The sequence below is a fragment of the Trichomycterus rosablanca genome, chromosome 4 (genome assembly GCF_030014385.1).
Source record: "Trichomycterus rosablanca isolate fTriRos1 chromosome 4, fTriRos1.hap1, whole genome shotgun sequence".
Taxonomy (NCBI): domain Eukaryota; kingdom Metazoa; phylum Chordata; class Actinopteri; order Siluriformes; family Trichomycteridae; genus Trichomycterus; species Trichomycterus rosablanca.
In genome coordinates, this window is record NC_085991.1 from 5,962,401 (window position 1) to 5,976,446 (window position 14,046).

The 14,046-nt window shown below is 39.0% G+C and overlaps 2 protein-coding genes across 3 annotated transcripts; one reads left to right on the forward strand and one right to left on the reverse strand.

Annotated features, from left to right (window-relative positions):
• Positions 1-2,129: 2,129 nt before the first annotated feature.
• On the reverse strand, positions 2,130-6,240 carry LOC134312170 (myosin regulatory light chain 2, smooth muscle minor isoform). Of its 2 annotated transcripts, none has more exons than XM_062993890.1 (4): positions 6,153-6,240; positions 4,224-4,428; positions 3,423-3,584; positions 2,130-2,607 (listed from the first exon to the last, which is right to left on the reverse strand). In XM_062993890.1, the coding sequence occupies exons 2-4, from the start codon at positions 4,405-4,407 to the stop codon at positions 2,435-2,437; spliced, it is 519 nt and encodes a 172-aa protein (XP_062849960.1). In that variant the 5' UTR covers positions 4,408-4,428; positions 6,153-6,240; the 3' UTR covers positions 2,130-2,434. The 2 variants fall into 2 exon arrangements, with proteins under 2 accessions (XP_062849960.1, XP_062849959.1); XM_062993889.1 differs by having other exon boundaries at positions 2,130-2,619.
• On the forward strand, positions 6,182-12,265 carry LOC134312169 (uncharacterized). The gene is made up of 8 exons (XM_062993888.1): positions 6,182-6,289; positions 8,383-8,457; positions 8,537-8,652; positions 8,757-8,826; positions 8,914-8,942; positions 9,752-9,820; positions 10,489-10,571; positions 11,114-12,265. Exons 3-8 carry the CDS (start codon positions 8,578-8,580, stop codon positions 12,159-12,161), a joined length of 1,374 nt encoding a protein of 457 aa, XP_062849958.1. The 5' UTR covers positions 6,182-6,289; positions 8,383-8,457; positions 8,537-8,577; the 3' UTR covers positions 12,162-12,265.
• The last annotated feature ends 1,781 nt before the right edge of the window (positions 12,266-14,046 follow it).

Below are 14,046 nucleotides of genomic sequence, written 5' to 3' on the forward strand. Positions count from 1 at the left end.
TTGGGACAGTAAAGCATTTACCACTTTGTAATGCTGTCATCCTCTTTCACAACACTTAAAAGACGTTTTGGCACCGAAGATACCAAGTGATGTAGTGTTTCAGCTTTTATTTTGTCTCATTCTACCTGCAAACACGTCTTAAGATGTACAACAGTACGGGGTCGTCGCTGTCGCATATTTTGTTTCAAAATTCACCACACGTTCTCTATTGGGGACAGGTCAGCATATGTAGCTATAAGATCTCAATGTACTTTTAAGCATTAATGCTGCCATCACAAGAGTGTAAATGACCTTTGCCAAGGGCACTGACAAACCCCCATACCAGAACAGACCTGGTCTTTGGTCTGGAGCACATGGCATCCATTTTTTCAAAGACCTGGAATGCTGATTCATCTGACTACAATACACGTTTCCACTGTGTGATGATCCATTCTAGATGCCTCAGAGCCCAGAGAAGTCGATGCCGCTTCTGGACATGGTTAACATAAGGCTTCTTTTTTTGCACAGTAAAGTTTTAAGTGGCATTTGTGCATGTAACTCCGTATTGTAGAGCTTGACAAAGGTTTGCCAAAGTAATCCCTCACCCATGTGGTTATATCAGCTGTTGTTGAGTGGCGGTTCTTGATGCAGTGCCGTCTGAGGGAGTTCAAGACCTTTTCTTAACACAAACTGCAGAGAATTTAGAAATTTTACCACCTACAGTCCATAATATTATCAAAAGATTGAAATAATTCAGAGAAATCTTTGTGCAGCTTTACACTGTGTCATTTTACGGCGTTCCTGGAGCAGACAGGGTTAAGAACCTTGATCAAGAACCCAACAGTGGCTGCATAGCAAAGACTGGATTTGAACCGACAATTTTCAGATTGATAACTCAAAGATCTACTCACTGTCACCCTGTCACAAAGGTATTAGACCTTGTTATGCAATACATTGGCTAATCCAGCATTCCAGTCCATGCCAAATGTGTTGGCTGGGGTTAAGGGTCTTGCATGGTGCATTGGAATTTTCCCTGTCCAAAACAACTTGGCACAAATTGGGGCATTTCCTTCAGTCAGATACTGTCATTACTGCACAGAAGGTGTTTAGACTGCGCCAGAGTTCAACAGCACTGCACTTTACACCACTCCAGCCAATCCATGCAGTTGTGCATAGTGATTATCCATGTAGCTTCTATAAAGTTTTTGTTCTTTGTTCTTATTCTTTACAGAGATGGTTTGGAACTTGCCAACTTGAAAGTTGCCATCCTATGTCAGTCTTATGCAATTAGATAATAAGCTCTTCATGGTGACACTCTACAGCTGGTGTTTGGAGCTAATTTGTATACCTGTAGACAATGAGTATGAGTATGACTAAACTAACTAGACCCACCAGTTAATACAGGTGTCCACATACTTCTAACAAGGTAGTACATAAGCCGTGATTATAATAAAGAACAAAATGTTCAGCTCTTTCAGAGCCGAGATTCAACCATAAACCACACACACACTTTTTACACGTGTTCACATGACAGGAAGTGGCACACCAGTTAACGAGGGCGCTTAACATGCAACACATGACAAAAATGAACTGCTCTTCATACGCTGTGGCACTCGGACCATAAGCTTGCTGGACATCCCATTCTAAAATCATTTAACTTGAATGGCTCCCTCTTTCTTTTGTAGATTAAATATCATCCATTCTTCTGGGAAGTCTTTCTATTAGACATTGGAGTGTGTCTGTGGGAAATTATATCCAGTCAATAGGGTCAATAAGGTCAGGCACTGATGTTAGAAGAAAAGGTCTGGCTCACAATCCAAGTTTAACTCATCTCAAAATGGTTCAGTTGGGTTGGGACCAGGACTCTGTGTAGGCAACTGGAGGTCCGTTTCAAGAATTAAGAGGGGTGTCTACATACTTTTGGCCATATGTGTATATATGTGTTGCCCTGTCCATAGTGTATTCTCGTTTCACTCCAAAAAAAGCTGAGGAAACCAAAATATCTTAAAAAGTAGTTTGAGAACAATTAAAAACATCATTATTTTACATCAAAACCAGTTTAATGAGTTCATACTTCAGAAGAACGCTTTCTTCTACGTTGCACCATGGGCATGTGTTTGTAAGCAATAACTACTGACAACCAGTACACCAACATTTTAAAGAACTACCAGTGTGAGAAACAGTCGTTCTAGTTTATTTCCAGCTGTCAAACCCCCCAACTTCTTCATTTTGCCCTTAAGTACACCACAGTTTACAGAAATATAGTATAAATATACAAGTGTACATACTAATGTAATACTATATGAGGGGTCCATCAGTTGGGTCTATCAGCCTTGTAGTGTTGTGTGCCTTTATTCTAAAGCCAGGATGTAAAATGTCCTCTAAATAAATAAACATGGTGTGTACTCTTATAAACAGTGTAAGCTGCACAACCTTTAGTAAAACTGTTTCCGTTCTAATCATCTTTGTCCTTGGCACCGTGCTTAAGGATGCGGGTGAAGGCGACATAATTGAAGTTGCCTTTCTTGTCAATTGGGGCTTCTCTGAAGAGCTCGTCCACCTCTTCGTCTGTGAATCTGTCGCCCATGGTGGTCAGGAGCTCCCTGAGGTACTCCTCCTGTATAAAACCTGAAAGGAGAGCTGTTTAGGAAATGTTTAGCAAACTGGCACACACTTCTAAAAGGCATGCACTGGATATCAATTATTTGTGCAGTGACTAAATGTTACTTTAAAAATTAAATAAATACTTATTTAATGTACTTTCATGATTGTAGTGCTCAGGTAGTGAGGCAGTCAATTATGCTAGCTCACTACAGCTGGGATCCAGGGTTTGAATCCCCAGCAGTGCTACTGGTCTAGTAAACAGAAGGTTCCCGGTTCAAGCCCCGCCACCACCAAGTTGCCACTGTTGGGTCCCTGAGCAAGGCCCTTAACCCTCAATTGCTCATTGTGTAAGTCGCTTTGGATAAAAGCGTCTGCTAAATGCTGAAAATGTAAATATAAATGTACTGGTCGGTTGGGTGTCTACATGCAGACATGATTGGCTATGTCTGAGGAAGATCTGAAGATTCTGGGGACACCACATAAGTGGTTACACATAAATATAACTCATTTTTTCATACGTTGTGATTTATAATTGATCACAGCTTGTTAATTATCTTATGAAAAAGGAAACCATAAAATAATCATAAAAAAATACAAATAAAAAGCATGTTAACATTGATATATTAGGCAATGGTAACAAGATGTAGCTATACATCTTAAAATGCCCATTGTTAAGGTGTTTTTTAAAACAACCCAAGCCCTAATAAATATTCCTTACACACAGTGAGAAGCTGTGCAATAGCCACACTAACAAATACACAACCATGGTGCCTCAATATTCAAATGTATAAAACGTAATCGATATGTCAATAAGCTCTATTATTTCTTTAAGAAGGTACCTGTTCCATCCTCATCAAAGCAAGCAAAGGCGTTCTTAATGACGTCCTCAGGGTCTGTGCCATTCAGTTTTTCTCCAAACATGGTGAGGAACATTGTGAAGTTAATGGGACCAGGAGCTTCGTTCATCATGGCCTCCAGGTATTCGTCTGTGGGGTTTTTACCTGTCAAAATAAGCATGTTAGCTTACACTTTAGCACAAATATTACTGTATGGTGTTTTGTATGGAAGTTTTCTAAAGCTACAATCCAGATTACTGTAAACATTGGGACATAAAATGCAAGAAACAACAATTAATTATATATTAATTCTCTTGAATCTTTATTTAACTAAAAAAGTACATAGCAATGACTTAATGTTTTAACAGTTAAGAGGAAATGTGATGTAACACAGTGGTAAACCACCCCACTGTCACAACAAAAAAATTGGAATTTTTTCATTGAACTTTTATTTCATTTAAATTTTCTTAACCACTTTATCCTGGTCAAGGTCGACTAGTCTGGTTCTACTGGAAACACTAAACACAAGGCAGGAATACCCTGGACAGGGTGCCAATCCATCAGCCATCAAATATCCCCCTTTTCCCAGACATAGCCAATCACGATTGTGTAGATCCTCGGCCGGCTGATAGGACCACCGAGGTTCGAACCCTGAAGTTGTGGTGGTGGGCTAGCATAATAGTCTGCTCTGCTGTCCCAGGCACCTTCTTTATACTTTTGTCAGTTCAGCAAAAGATCAAGAGAATGCTTCTTTTTATTGCATTTTACAACATTGCAGTAACACCCATAAATATTTAAGCTCACCTAATGAAGCAAGCATGTCGTGCAAGTCTTCCTTATCTATGAAGCCATCCCGATTTTGGTCAATCATATTAAAAGCCTCCTTGAATTCCTGGATCTGTGACTGGTCAAACATGGCAAACACGTTTGACGTGGCCCTCTGGGGACGTTTTTTGCTGGTCTTCACCTTGGCTCTTTTGCTGGACATTTTGGCAGCTATCCTCAAACACTGAGGGAAAATGGTAGTATACAAGTTACAACACTTTTTGCAATAACTGGGACATTTATTTATTTATTAGGATTTTAATGTCATGTTTTCACACTTTGGTTACATTCATGACAGAAACGCTAGTTACTCATTACACAAGATTCATCAGTTCAAGTCTTTAATGGAGGAAAACCACTCAGGCACAGGGAGAACATGCAAACTCCACACACAAAGGACCCAGACCGCCCCACCTGGGAATCAAACCCAGGACCTTCTTGCTGTGAGGAGTTAGTGCTACATGTTGTCCTGTACAACCCTCTGCTGGTGGAAGAACCAACGTGCAACCAACGAGTACTACTTCTCTCAAATTCTGACAGTTCTCTGTAACAGAATTACTGGAACAAACACTTATTTTTCCAAAAACACAGTGGATTCAGAAAGTATCAAGACCCCTTGATATTTTGCACACTTTACTGTGGTGAATAGATTGCCTTTTATTCTATTAATCTACACTTAATCCCCCATAATGAGAGAGTGAAAAAATGGTTTTAGGCTTTTTTAGAAATTACATAAATATCAAAATCTGAAATGTCTTATTCACAAAAGTATTCAGACCCTTTGCTGTGGCACTCAAAATTGTGTTAGGTGCATATTGCTTTACCAATATTTGAGATGTGTCTAGAACTTGACCAGAGTCCACCTGATGTAATGTATAAGGGTCCACACTTTACACCGCATGGTCAGGACAAAACCAAGCCATTAAATACAATGACCCGTCAGTGGATATCAGTGGTCATATTGTGACAAAGGAGGGGTCAGGACAAGGATACAAAACAACATTGAGGCTTCGAGTGTTCCCAGGACCACAGTGGCCTAGGTGACTTTTGAACTGGATTTGAATCAGTAATGGCATTGGCTTGGCACAACCTTGAACTTTTCTTAGAGTTGGCTATCTGGCCAAATTGGGCATCCAGGCAAGATGTGCCTTGGTCAGGAAAAACCCAGTGTTCACCCAGTGTAGAAGAGCTACAAAAGACTTGTGCAACTTGATGGAGGGACAACCATCTCTGCATCACTCCATAAATCAGGCCTTTATGGCGGAATGTCAAGACAAAAGCTATTGTTAAACTATAGTTTGCTGATTGGCATGTTAAGCTCGCAATATAAGGCAATATGAGAAAATAGTTTCTCACAATGATCCATATAATTGACCTGTATGATCAAGTTATGTCAATAAACTGTTTGCAGTGTTTTTTATTGAAATTGCTGTCATTTCTGTAATTCACCCAAAACCTTAAAAGATAAAGGTCAATTTTATTAAACATATACGAAACGTTGTGACCAGCTCGTTTAAACATGACATATTTAAATAGACATTATTTTCGACAATTTGGGGCTGTTTACTACATGCTGTCATATGTGCCCAAAATAGTTTTTAAATAGGCCAATCTAAATACGTAGGCCAGATAGATATGCAACAAAACAGACGTCATGCCACACTGCTGATCTACATATCATGTTCGCTGAACACTCACGTTACCGCATTGCAATACAGATCAGCGAATCTGCGCAGCTTTACGCTAAATGCGCAAGTGCGACGTAGTCACTAACCGTCCTGCTCTACATACGCTGATAGATATATTTTAAACTGGGTAGCTTTAACCAAAACAAATTATGTAATCGCATTTCATTCGTTTTAATAAATGACAAATAAAACACATTACTGATAAAAATAAAAAACCTACCTAAGCAGGTAAACAGATGCAGCAGTTGGTGAGGGTTTCGACACGCTAGTAGGTGGTACCTCCCTCTAAGGACTCAACTTGGGACAGCCCGAACGTTACCGGGAGGACTGGAACATTCCATCATAAGCATTAAAGGGGTACACTTATTTCAACAGAACTCTTAAATTAGTTTATATTTTATTTTGTGTGTGATAAATATATGTGGACACATTCTAAAGAAATGCGTTCGGACTTTTTTAAATTTTAGGTAATAACATGTCACAGTTTTTATAGTAATATTAACTTTAATCGTGCATAGGTGTGCTTCATCAGTATACTGTTAAATGTACGTTAGAGTGCACAGTCTTATGGTGGTGCAGTGGTGCACACAAAGTATGATCCAAATATGTAAAATCCAAATATTCAAATAGCCTACTATTAATATTCAACCACTGTATTCTGGTCAGGGTCACGGCGTGTCCAGTTTTACCAAGTAACACTGGGCGCAAAGCAGGAATACCCTAAACAGGATGGCAATCCATCACAGTGCTTTGGCCATTACACCCCCCAGGGGCATAGCTACTAAACTGAATTATGTTTTGTTCATTTTAGTGCAATTTAACTTTACACTTAGACTGTTTGAGTACAACAAGCAAATAGAATCAGTTCAAACTGTAGCATGACTAGAATCTAACAGACATTTGCGCAACCTCCCAAAAAAAAGCATAATTATCTTTATGTTAAATAATTTTAGTTGTTTATCAGTGGGCATAAATCATGGTATAAATGTACATATTCTTGTGTATGGCCTCAATAAAAATGTTGGTGTATCTGATCTACATGGGCCCCTTTATGCTATGGGTGCATCAATGCATCCTTGCACTGTCAGTAATTTTGCCACTGGGTTTAATTTAAAGTTAAACTGATTTAAGTCAACATAGAAACCTAAAAGATGGTTAAAGTTATCAAATATGATAAAACTCTTGCACATGAAACTTGAAACACAGTAGTAAAAAGTATAATAGGTCTCTGGAACACTCAGATCTATGAGAGGTCTAGGTCTTGGTCTTAATGTTTAGTCTTGGTTTAGGTTCTGACCAATTTAAGTGTTGGTCTTGTTTTGGTATTATAGCGTAGGCATATTTTATGAGTTACTGATGCAATAGTAGGTCTTAACACTTCTTCTTTTTACCAGTGTTTACAGTTTTACCAGGAAACTATGGGTGCAAAGCAGGATATTAAAGAATATTAAATAAATATTACACTCATACTTTAAATTTTAGTTTAAAAAATGTTAAAAGAACATTCATAAAACGTTACACTTTGAACATTTCAGACTAACTGTTAGATTTTTTTTATCAAGGTCACGTAACGTTTATAGAACGTTCTACTGACGTTATTGTGTGAACGTCTGCTAATAACATTAGGAGAACTTTTACATAACGTTAGTGAAAGTCGTAGGAACATTCCCTGTTAGCTGGGGAACCCCCATCGTGTTTTGTTCACTTTGTTGCAATTAAACATTTTACACTAAGACTGTTTGAGTAAAAACAAGCAAATAAAATCAGTTCAAATTGTAGCATGACTAGTATCTAACCAGACCTTTGTGCAGCCTTCTAAAAGAAAGTATATAGCATAATTATCATTATGTTAAATCATTTTACATGGATCCCTTTATGCTATGGGTGCATCCTTGCACTGTTAGTTATTTTGCCACTGGATTTAATTTACAGTTTAAACAGATTGAAGTCACTGTAGAAGCCTAAAAGATTGGGAAAGTGATATGAATGATGAAAAAACATATGTCTCTGGAACACCAAGATAAATGAGAGATCTTGATCTTGGTCTTAATGTTTAGTCTTGGATTAGATATCAAACAATTTAAATATTGGTGTAGTTTTGGTATTGTAGCGTAGGCATATTTTATTATGCAGTTGGTTCACAAACCCTTTCTTGCAACACTAGGTCTCAACACTGCTTCTTTTTACCAGTGTTTACAGTGTGTTGTTTCAGCTGGTTACTATGGTTCCAGTTTTTACTGTGACCCACAGCTATTGAAGTGTTGCTGGGGTAATATGTATTAAAACTGAGTAATTTATGAGTAACATAGTACTGTTTTTAAACAGAACCCAGTCCCAGTTTGTGTGCTCATTTACTGTATGATGAAAATGGCGTTCAGCATTGAGCAGCCTTTATGAACAGGATTTACTGAAACATGAGAGGTTACTTATTGTTAACCCCCCTTGTGTAGTGGCGTAACACCAGAGGCCATGTTTCCCGGTTACAAGAAAACTCAGAGACAGACAGAAGAGGACAGGGATATCAGGTTTGTAGTGCTTTTAGCAGACATGGTTGTTCATTTGGAGTTGCACTGTTTTGATATGAGTTTCTTACATTATTTACAGCTGATGAGGAAAAACTACACCTGCTGCTGCACTCAGGCTGAATGGACTATTTAAGGGTGAGGAGCAGGTGGGCGGGGCGTGCCTGTGGCTCCACCCACTTCTACACTACACAGAACGTAAGCTGTCAGTCATCATGCTGCTGTAATAACGGTGTGATCCAGAGTCCAGACGCTCAGGTGGGTGCCAGAATGGATCTGATGATCATCTCTTTCTTTAATAGATCAAATGGATATTAAGTCCCAGTCAAGAGGACAGGGTACTAATGCCAACCATTCCAGTACCCACTCAAGGTTAGTGCACCTACAAAAATTTAGTTTTACTCAATATCGTTGACAATAAGAACATTTTACAAATTTGTATGTGTTTTTATTTACTAGGCATCTCTTTGCAGGCTGATACTGACAAGGTATGTTTCTTTAATACACGATTTAGACTTGAATATCTGTCAAATGTACACTATAGGGCCAAAAGTATTTGGACACCTGAGCATGAGCTTGCTGGACATCCCATTTCAAAAAACCAAATGGTATTACAGTAGAGTGAATTCTATGTGATTCTTTCAGCTATAAAAACAGCCACTCTTCTAATAAGGCTTATCACAAGAAAATAATGTATTAATTTTTATTTTTTAGCAATTTACATTTCTGGTTCAGTGACAAGGTCATTGATTATTACACAAAAGTGTCATTTTTTGATCATGGTTAGGCTGGTTCCTTGATCTCACAAAAACTGTAAAAAAAAATACCATAAAATCATATTCAATGAAAAATAAGAATCTGCATTGTATGCAAAAAGAGGCATTAAATAGCTTTTAAAATTATTTGACAGGTGGCACTGTGGTGCATCAGGTTTTGTGGGTGCCAGGTTGCCTTTGCCCACTGTCTGCAAAGGGTGCGACATGATTTGATATGTTTACGTGGGATTCCTTCAGGTACTCTGGTTTTCTACCATCCCTGCAACCATTCAAAGGGTGGATTGGCTGCTCTAAATTGAACCTAGAAGAGTGAAAGATGTGTGATGTAATGACAAAGGAGTAGAGCTATGTGAGTACAATGCTCCAAAATACTGTCTGTATTTATCATTAAATAAAGTAGATACTGATACTGTCTAGCATGGTCTAATCCGTTACCTGTCTAATCCGTTACCTGTTGTACAATTTACACACACAGCGCTTACTGTTAAATATTAAAAGTATTATGTTTTTTCTTCATACAGGACTTGTTGATCTTCATGTTAGTACAACAAATTGAGTATCTATACCTCTCTAACAGACAAAGTGCAAAGGTATGACCCATCAGTACATTTCCTGTAACTGTTGTAAACATTAAACTATTGCTTTTAGAAACCTCACCATGTCAACCTTGTTTGATGACGAGGTAAAAAATGCTAGCCGGGGTTTGAATCTTGGTGGTGCTATTGACCGGTTGGGCATCTACACAGACATGATTGGCTATGCCATTGGGGGTGGGGGTCAAATAGCCTATCCATTGGGAGGTGCATTTATCATTGGGCTATCAATGCTGCTTTCAAGCCCAGATAAAAACAAGGAGGGTTTCATCAGGAAGAGTAACTGGCATAAAAACTGTGCCACATCAAGTATCAAGTATGCAGATGAAAATGGTCCGCTGTGGTGACCCTAATATAGGAAAAAAAAAGATCTCACTGATACCAGGGGTATAGTGAATGAAGCATCAAATAGCTTATTTGCCCCTCAGAAGAAGAAAGAAAACAAGAAGAAACAAATTCTGTGTTGTATCTAAAACAGTAAAGAATGCATGGATAGTGGTCTATAAACCAAACAATGAACAATACAAATTGGTGTGCAGCTACATGAAATATACTGCTATTAAAGAAACAGCTATAATGTGTTGACAATTATATGTGATTGTTTACAAAGGTGTTTGTCTATTATTGCGAAGTTCAGATAATTCTGACTAAAACGTATTGTACAGAAAGCTTTAACAGTCAGGAGTTCAACTGTCTCTTTGGCACATGAGGCGACCACACACAGCAGCGTGCCACACTTCACCAAAGTGTAAGTAGATATGAAATGCTTTTTTTTTATCCACCGGACACAGCCCAATGATAAGCATCCTCATTATGGGTTTAGATAAAGTGTGTTTTTAAAATACTACACTCTTTCAGTGAAATGTGATGGCGGATGCATCTTCAGTTTCATTTGTGTAAGCGATAATGGCATATTTAGTAATGGACTCTTGGTTCCTTGTTCCGTCTGCCCATCTTGAATTCCAATTTTGATGCGTGATGAATAAATCAGAAATGTACACCGTCTCTCCTGACAGCTCTTGGCCTATGGTGCTGCTGGCTGTTAAAATCCTTTCTTAACCTGTGGTTGACCTGAATGTAGTGCAGCATCACCCTGCAACATTAGAAGACCTGCTTACACAACTGGGATCTCATATCAAGTCTGATATAACCCTTGTCTGTTAGAGAAGAATCTGCCTTGAAAAAGAAAAGAGTTCATCCCCCTTACTATTTTTATAATCTTATAATTTTTATAATCTCCTATGTAGATGTCTTTAAACTAACTGTGAAATGTGGAATTCTTCCCTGTAGTCTGAGACATCACTACAAAAACCAGTTAAGGATGCTGGCACATAGGTGGAAAAGACTTGGTCTACAACATCCAGCCAGTGCTAACAGGAGCGACCAAGCATCTGGGCAGAGTGAAGAAAAGAGCCAGAATGGCATTAAAACGAAGTCCTTTATTAATATCTCCCCCATACAGAACAGTAAAACAGCAGCACCTAAAGACAACCAAGAACCCAATAAAACAAAAGCAGCAGACTGTTTGAGTTCAAACCGTTCTGACACTGAAAAGTTTACAGTCAGTGACAGACACTCGCCAAAGATCAGACCAGCATTATCCGAGTGCTACTCAGACAGCGATCTTTCAGATCAAGAGAAAGAAAGCATCGACACATCGAACATGACAATGAACATGGAACTGGATTTAAAGCCTGAACCCTTTGACAAATATCTTGACGAGTCGTATTCCCCAGAGCTACCAGAAGTTTACTCAGATGTTCTTCCTTCTCCTCTTGAGGCTCTGGACTTCACACAGCTCCTGTCCTCACAGCTCGCTTCAGAGTTCCAGCAAAGCCTAGATCTAATCGATCCATGCCTCGGTCCCATAATCCAGCGCCTGGTGGAGTTGGAGAAACTTCAAGCTGCCACTGTGCAGAAAGAGCGAGAGAAACCAGCGCGATCCCGGCCAAATGCTGTTTACACCCCAAATGCCAATCGCGTGAAAAAATGCGACGTTTCAGGATCCAAGATAAAGAATCCAGGATGCAAGATAACAGAATGCAACACAGTGACGTGTACTTTCACCAAACTCACACTTTGTCCAAACTCTAGTAGGCATCAAACCTGTTCATCATCAAAACCAGGCCAAGCAAGCAGGACTGTGTGGCCGCATTCCATCCTGCCTAAACGTCCACATACGATGTCAGGCAAACTGAAAAGGCCAGACACCAGTGTGAATGTCTCAGCAAAGCTTACAATGCCAAACAGGATCAGAAAACCGAAGCCACACAGAGTGGACGCAACTTCTGACAAAACGGCAACTCCTAGAAGGAAAGAACCAAGTACTAAGGCTTAATGTCTGATTTGGTTAGTCAGATATTTCATAAATACCAGAACAGAAGGATTTCTGTGCTCAGTTGTGTAACTTATAACAGCACACTAAAATCTTCGGAAAAAAGACCATGTGACTGATGTTTTTTCTTTATTATTTATTTTTATGTCATATATTATAGATCTTAACCCTTTAATGGTCTCACCAAACAATTATTTATTTGCATTTCTTAGTTTCCTGGGACAAACCAACAAGTAATTAATCTTTTTTTATTCGTGCACACATACACTGATCAGCCATAACATTAAAACCTCCTTGTTTCTACACTCACTGTTCATTTTATCAGCTCCACTTACCATATAGAAGCACTTTATAGTTCTACAATTACTGACTGTAGCCCATCTATTTCTCTGCATGCTTTGTTAGCCCCCTTTCATGCTGTTTTTCCAATGGTCAGGACCCCCAAAGAGCAGGTATTATTTGGGTGGTGGATGATTCTCAGCACTGCAGTGACACTGACATGGTGGTGGTGTGTTAGTGTGTGTTGTGCTGGTATGAGTGGATCAGACACAGCAGCGCTGATGGAGTTTTTAAACACCTCACTGTCACTGCTGGACTGAGAATAGTCCACCAACCAAAAATATCCAGCCAACATCGCCCCGTGGGCAGCGTCCTGTGACCACTGATGAAGGTCTTAAAGATGACCAACTCAAACAGCAGCAATAGATGAGCGATCGTCTCTGACTTTATATCTACAAGGTGGACCAACTAAGTAAGAGTGTCTAATAGAGTGGACAGTGAGTGGACACGGTAGCAGTGCTAACACACCACCAACATGTCAGTGTCACTGCAGGGCTGAGATTGATCCACCACCTAAATAATACCTGAAAAAGTACGTAGAGAAACAGATGGACTACAGTCAGTGATTGTAGAACTACAAAGTGTTTCTATATGGTAAGTGGAGCTGGTCGTAATGTTAAGGCTGATCAGTGTATTTTTTTAATGAGCCTTTACCAAACAGTTGAGATGATCACAAAAATGATGCAACTTTCATGGATGATTTTTCAGCTGCTAGTTTCAAGTTCACATATAGGCTTGAAAGGCTGTTTTCTTACAAGCATCTACCAATATTTTAACCTGTCAACCAAGTATTTAGACTCATGAGCAGACCATTAAAGGCTTAAAGATGACAGATACTAAACTGGAAGAAACATGGGCTACAAAACCACATTGGATCCCTTTAAGTCAAAAGATAAAAGAATATAGTGGTGATGAAGGTTCTTCATAAAGTGCTCTTCCAGTCGGGCCTTCCCCTTGAGCTTGTATATTCATTAACAGGAAAGAACTGTCGACTTACCCTAAAGTAAAGACAGAAATTCAAGTTAGTCTAGAGGATCATGTGCACTATATGGACAAAAGTATTGGGACACCCGTTTTAATGATTGAATTCTTGTGTTTCAGTCACAACAATTGCTAACAAGCGTAAAAAATCAATTATGTAAAGGAAATTATATGATTTCGACTTTGCAGCAACAGTTTGACTTTACCCCTGTTCACAAAGCAAGCTCTGTAAAGCCTGCACAGATGCCTGACATCAGCCCTACTGGAAAGCTTTGGGATGAACTGGAACATAAACTCAGGCTTTCTTGACAAAGCCATACAAATGCTCTTTTATCTGAATGGACACAATTGTCCAAATACTTTTGGCCATACAGTGTATACAGGCATGCATGTCTTAATTATTAAAGAAGATTATTACCTTTCTGTTGTGGCTACATACAGCCAAATTAATACAATAGCTCATACAGTATATTATTAAATAGATAATTTACACTATAAGCAGACAGCTTAAGTAAAACGCGGGTTTAAAACTCAGCACTGTTCATCCAAAGTGGCAGGTAAGTAGTTT

Coding starts and splice junctions, on each gene's coding strand:
- LOC134312170 (XM_062993889.1), bottom strand. CDS start 4,407: ATGTCCAGCAAAAGAGCCAAGGTGAAGACCAGCAAAAAACGTCCCCAG. Junction 3,585..4,223: donor CGACATGCTTGCTTCATTAG/GTGAGCTTAAAT, acceptor TTATTTTGACAG/GTAAAAACCCCACAGACGAA. Junction 2,620..3,422: donor CTTTGATGAGGATGGAACAG/GTACCTTCTTAA, acceptor TTTCCTAAACAG/CTCTCCTTTCAGGTTTTATA.
- LOC134312169 (XM_062993888.1), top strand. CDS start 8,578: ATGGACTATTTAAGGGTGAGGAGCAGGTGGGCGGGGCGTGCCTGTGGC. Junction 8,653..8,756: donor ACTTCTACACTACACAGAAC/GTAAGCTGTCAG, acceptor TTTCTTTAATAG/ATCAAATGGATATTAAGTCC. Junction 10,572..11,113: donor GTGCCACACTTCACCAAAGT/GTAAGTAGATAT, acceptor TCTTCCCTGTAG/TCTGAGACATCACTACAAAA.